General features: G+C 43.8%; 2 protein-coding genes across 2 annotated transcripts in view; both read left to right on the top strand.

The window, feature by feature from the left end:
- LOC115099028 (6-phosphofructo-2-kinase/fructose-2,6-bisphosphatase 3-like) overlaps nucleotides 1-382 on the top strand; it is a 10659-nt gene extending 10277 nt beyond the window's left edge. Inside the window, 1 exon segment of the mRNA XM_029616280.1 lies at nucleotides 368-382. Within this exon segment, the coding sequence (XP_029472140.1) occupies nucleotides 368-382 (15 nt within the window).
- Nucleotides 1-6000, top strand: part of RBM17 (RNA binding motif protein 17) — a 44930-nt gene continuing 38930 nt past the window's right edge. The window contains 5 exon segments of the mRNA XM_029615901.1: nucleotides 1-24; nucleotides 787-927; nucleotides 3340-3456; nucleotides 4056-4143; nucleotides 4146-4221. Coding sequence (XP_029471761.1) covers nucleotides 805-927; nucleotides 3340-3456; nucleotides 4056-4143; nucleotides 4146-4221 — 404 coding nt within the window. The 5' untranslated portion in view covers nucleotides 1-24; nucleotides 787-804.

Here is a 6000-nt window from a genome sequence, read left to right as displayed (position 1 = left end):
CCGCCGCGGTTCCGGGAGTCCCAGGTGAGCGGCTCCCGAGGGGGAATGGGGCGGAGCCCTTCTCTCCCGCGGTCGCCAGCTTGAGGCGGGCCGCCTGTAACGCGCCAGGGTCGGGGAGCTTCGGAATGACAAGGCCGCGCCGCTCCCCGGCTCCTACGCCCCTCCATGCTTCGTTCTAATTTTGTTCCTTTATTTTATTATTGGAATAAAACGATTGTGGTCGCGTTGGGTTCTCAGACTGCCCCAGGCCTGGCCCGGTAGGGTTTTCCGGTAACCCTTCCCTCAGGCGAATAATTATTGTGAACGTGGCCAAAACCGAAACTTGATAGCACTAACTTCTCTTTGGGAATTAAAAATTCATCACCAGAAAGGGGACTTGTAATGGTGGTGTGGCTTTTATGGGGGTATTTCACCTCTGTTAATTCAAAACTAAGCAGACTTGGGTTGCACGGGGCTCACCGCGCAATAACAATAATAAAAAAAAAAGCAATTAAATCTGGCCTGTGGTTCGGGCTGCACGGCTGGCCAAGGCTCCTCTGTGCTGTCGGGGCTGCTTGGCAGATGGTGCCTCCAGCCCAGGTTTGGAGAGATGATGCCCACTGCCTTACCAGGCACAGCTCTGACAGGAGGGAGGGGGGGGGGGTTTCAAAGAAAGCAGCCCTCGGCTACTACTGCTAACTGATCCTGTTGCTTTGGAGGGAGGGGGGTGATTGCTGGACAAAGACTGCAAAAGTGTAAAATGGGTAAAGACAAAAGGAAAAAAAAAATTAATTAATTTTTTTCTAGTTTTAAGCTGGAGTGAAAATGTCTCTGTATGATGACCTGGGAGTGGAGACCAGCGACTCAAAGACAGAAGGCTGGTCCAAAAATTTCAAGCTGCTGCAGTCGCAGCTGCAGGTGAAGAAAGCAGCCCTTACACAGGCAAAGGTAGAGGCAGTGACTGCAAACTCTTATGGTCTTTTTATTTGCATCCCCTCAAGGAAAGCACTTACAGGATAGGCTGATCTTACTTAGTGGCTTGTAACTGCCATTCGTGTATACAACCCCGAGCTGGCACAGGTATTGAAGGATGAGAGGATCTTGAGCCAAGAAATCTTCAATTGAAGAAAACATTTAGTAAAGAAAGCCCAGAGCAACATTAACCATATGGTGATCACATAAGATATGCTGTGCTGGGTCAGCCCAAGATCCATTAAGCCCAGCCTCCTGTCTGACAGTGGCTGGTCCTGGCCAGATCCCAAAAAGGTTATACTGAGTTGCACAGAACGAATTTGAACCTTAGGCAGCTCTAGTTTTTATATCAGAATTGAACTTTGTGTTCATTTCCTTATTTTCTTTCCTGTTAAAAGAATTTTAGTAGTCATTAAAATAGAAGGTATTCAGTCCTGCTATGTCTGATGGTGAGGATTCAGAGCTGGGTTTCCACAGTCTGAGCTGAGACTTGCCATTTCGACGCTTGCTTTGTCCACAGTGAAAAGTCATCACTAGTTTTGAGAGAAGCTTTTAATTTTTCTGTGTATCTCAGCTGCATACTGTCAAATTTTCTGTGGCCTGATCACAAAAAACCTAGGAGTAACAATCGACAGCCAACTCAACTTTAAACGACACATCTCCAATACAATCAAAGATGGATTTTTCAAGCTTCAAACACTTAAACTCAAACCCCTCCTCCAACAGCACGATTTCCGAACAGTACTTCAATCAATTATTTTCTCAAAACTCGACTACTGCAACTCCCTCCTCATTGGACTACCAGAAATCCACATCAAACCCCTCCAAGTCCTACAAAACGCCGCCGCCAGAATTATCACCAACCACAGAAAATCCTCCCATATCACACCCACTCTCAAAGACCTCCACTGGCTGCCCATCACACAAAGAATCCAGTATAAAACCCTCACCCTTATACACAAAAAAATAAACAACAAAATGGTCTGGCTAAACAACACTATCCAACAATACACCTCACAAAGAAATCTCAGATCCTCCAACACAGGTCTCCTCTCCATCCCAAATCTCAAAAATGCTCACCTCAATACAACACGCAAACGAGCCATTTCAATAGCTGGCCCTACCCTGTGGAACTCCCTCCCCACACATCTCAGAAACGAACCCTCACCACAAGTCTTTAAAAAACAGCTAAAAACATGGCTGTTCTTGAAAGCCTTCCCTCCGGATTCCCAACCTCCTCAAATGCATGTTCTTGAAAACCTTCCCACATGACTCCTAACATGCACTAACGCATAACACCCCCCCTCACAACACCCCCTCCTTTTCCCCCCCAAACCCCCATAGCCTCTGACACCAGATCTAATCCTAACCAAGTCATACTGTATATATTGTATATAGGATATATGCTACAAATTTATACTCACATTCTTTTGTATTCATATGTTACAATGTTTTTACTGCAATAGTTTAATTAATTGTTATCTTGTTAAATGTAAAATAGGGCAGATCCCGCCCTATTCAACCTGTTATCTGGAAACCGATGTGATATCTCGATCGAATGTCGGTATACAAAATAAATAAATAAATAGGTGGCTAGCATAAAATACTCCCAGCTGTTAACTTACAAAGTGAAGGACTTTATTCATTAAAGGGTTTTATAATGGGAGAAAGTCTTTTAGTGAAGCTCCTGACCTCACTTCCACATATTTCCCTCTCCTCCTGAGCCTGCAGTGCTAGATACCCCACATGTGGAATCCAAACCTAGTCTACGCGGTATTGCCATTATTGAATCAGGTTGATTGGCTAGGTTAGTAGCACTAGAAGGACTAAAATCTACTTTAGGACTTGCCTGGAACTGGTTTAGGTTTAATGATTGTAGTAGGTATGGTATAAACCAGCTCTGAAACAAATTTTGTGAAAACTATTACTTTAAACTGGGATAGGGTTGGGTGTCAGAGTAAAGAATTATTAAAGCAATGTTGCTTCTTAGCCGGACGTGCCTGAAATAGAGGAAATAGGAAGGAGTAAGGAAGGGAGGGCCTTGACCGGTAGAAGTACAGAAAACTGATCAAGAAAGATTTCTGGTGCTTTTTTTTTGTATTTAATCGTTCTGCTTTGTTCTGTGCTACGGGGATAGGAGCAGTTGTAAAATGGAACAGATTCTTCAAGAGGTTGATAGTGCACACTTTGTGTTCTACAATCAGCCCACATGCAGTCTGGTTGCACAACACTGCCATATCTGGGGGCATAAGGAAACTTAACAAAGATTTAAATAGTATTTTTGTGGTGAGAAAAGGATGACAGCAAAAGTATCATTCTAGCCAATACTTTATATTTCAGTAGTAGAGACTAATTTTTTTTTTCTACCTTTGTTCTTATTTGGTGTAGACCCAAAGGACAAAACAAACTACCGTCCTGGCTCCGGTGGTTGACCTGAAGCGTGGTAGTGGAGCTGATGAAAGGCAAATTGTGGACACACCTCCACATGTGGCAGCTGGGTTAAAGGTAAGGTCAAGGGAGCAGTAAGTACTGTTAGCAAGAGCTGCTGCTGTAATGAATTTGAAGTTCATGTGCTTTCCAATTGGGTATATAGCTCCCCTCTCTGGTAGTTAACTGTTTTCGTTTCTAGCGGTAAAACATTTCTAAAGCTAGCGAGAGTGACCAATCTGGTTTCAGAAGTGTTATTCCTGGTTTTTTAGCTTGCACTCCAAAATACAGTTAACGCAGGCAGCAATAAACCAGGATGCATTGGCCTGGTCCATAACACTCTATAGGTAGGCAACAGCTAGCATCTGTAGTTTCAGTAGTAAACCTGGAAACTGTCAAGCCACAAGCAGCCAGAAAGCACCTCTGTTTCCTCATTTCTCTCTGAATCATGACCCCACTGCAGGGAACTCCCAGGAGTCAAAATAACTTTTAAAAAGAAAAGTGCTTTGGATCTGTAGGTTTCCCATTGGGTGAGCATGCCAGGAAGCAATGAAAGAGGAGACCTTGATGCTCAGGACTTGCCTTGGGTTTGCAGGTTGTGCTGTGTGAGGTTTTGCTTTCCTGGAGCTCAGATGATGGTCCCTCACTGATAGGCTGTGCCCTGTTCTCTTCTTCAGGATCCGGCACCGAGTGGGTTTTCCACTGGAGATGTGTTGATTCCACTGGCTGATGAGTATGATCCTATGTTCCCTAATGATTATGAGAAGTGGTAAAACGCCAGAGAGAAGAAAGGCAGAGGCAGCGCGAACTGGAGAGGCAGAAGGAGATTGAAGAAAGAGAAAAGTAAGACCCTGACACCATTTTGTCTTAGCAGCCCTGGTAAGCTTTACTAGTGATAGTAAAAATGCTAATCATCCTTTAAAAAAGTGTATTCACAGTTTTGTATTCATGAGAAGTGTGCAAGTGGGAGAAAGGAAAGGATTGTCTGTTGAACGTAATCCTAGCCTCCAAGAGAGCATCCGTTAGGCCTATCCTTAAAACCCTCTGCTGAGCCAACTATACTGGCAAATTCTCGTCCCTGCCATTTCTTGCCAAAATCATTGAAAATGCTGTCTTACGCCAACTGCTGAATTTTTTGATGACCAAACCACATTAGATCAATATCAGTTTGTGGAAATCAAACACAGGGAAAGAAACCCTTCTGCTATCCAGTTCAGTCTCTGTATGCAGAGAGTTTGATTCAGGAGTAAATACATGCTGATTTATTAAATCTCTTCCGCCTTCAATACTATTAATCATAATATTTTACTTTCTCGCCTTTCTGCCTTGGGAATTACTGGATCAGTATTGGCTTGGTTTAAATCCTATCTTTCACATCACACACAACGCTTTCTATTCCAACTGGTGTGCCCCATGGTTTGGCACTATCAGCGCCGCCTTTAATACATATTTAACACCTTTGTCATCACCTTGCCAGCCTTGGGGTCCACTGTTAATTCTATGCTGATGACATTCAATTCTTTTTCTCCTAAATTCCTCATGGGACCTGATTGTTTAGGTTGCATCACTGTCTTTCCTCAATCCGGAGTTGGCTGTGACAAACAAACTTATCTCTTAATATTGAAAAATCCAAAACAATCATCCCTTCCTGACTTCCTGCTGACTGTTCCTTCAGTGTGTCACATTTGATGGCCCATGCTGTTCAGATCTTTGATAAGGCACGTAACCTGGGAGTAATTATTGATTCTGCTCTCCTGATGTGACCTCACATTAAGTCAGTAGCTTCGGCATCGTTTGCCAAACTACGTCTGTTGCATCATTTGAAACCATTTCTCAGTCCGAATGACTTTTGAACTGTCCCTCAATCACTGGTATTCTCAGGCATAGATTATTGAAACGTTGTCAGTCTTCCAGCTAGCACCCTAGAATCTTTACAAATTATCCAGAATGTGACTGCACGAATATCAACAGGGACTAAAATACATATGTTGTTCCCATACTTCAGTCTCTATACTGGTGTATCCAATACTAGCGAGTTGTTGTGTTTACCGCTTAATTAAATAATGAAACCTCTCCTTGGGTTGCTTCCACAATAAAATTTATACCCCTTCATGAACCATTTGGTCGGCAAATCAGAGCCTTGTCTGCCTAGTGTGAAGGAGGTGGATCTCATGCCTCTCATAGTGCTGGGGAGGAGCTGGTTGTCTTGGTACATGTGGGCACCAACAACATAGGAAAGTGCAGGAGAGAGATTCTGGAAGCCAAATTTAGGATTGTAGGTAGAAAACTGAAATCCCAAACCTCCAGGGAGGCATTCTCAGAAGCACTTCCACGTGCGAGACCTCAGAAGCAGACAGAGCTTCAAAGTCTCAATGCGTGGATGAGACAATGATGCGAGGAAGAGGGTTTCGGTTTATTAGGAACTGGGCATCATGAGGGGAAAGGGGTGGCCTTCTCTGAAAGGATGGGCTCCACCTTAACCAGAGTGGAACCAGGCTGCTGGCACTAACCTTTAAAAAGGAGAGCGAACAGCTTTTAAACTAGAACAAGGGGGGAAAGCCGACAGTCACTCAGATGCGCATGGTTTGGAATGATGCATCTTTGAAAGATGCTAAGAGTGCA

This window comes from Rhinatrema bivittatum, chromosome 9, assembly GCF_901001135.1.
Source record: "Rhinatrema bivittatum chromosome 9, aRhiBiv1.1, whole genome shotgun sequence".
Taxonomy (NCBI): domain Eukaryota; kingdom Metazoa; phylum Chordata; class Amphibia; order Gymnophiona; family Rhinatrematidae; genus Rhinatrema; species Rhinatrema bivittatum.
This window is presented reverse-complemented; position numbering and strand designations above follow the sequence as displayed.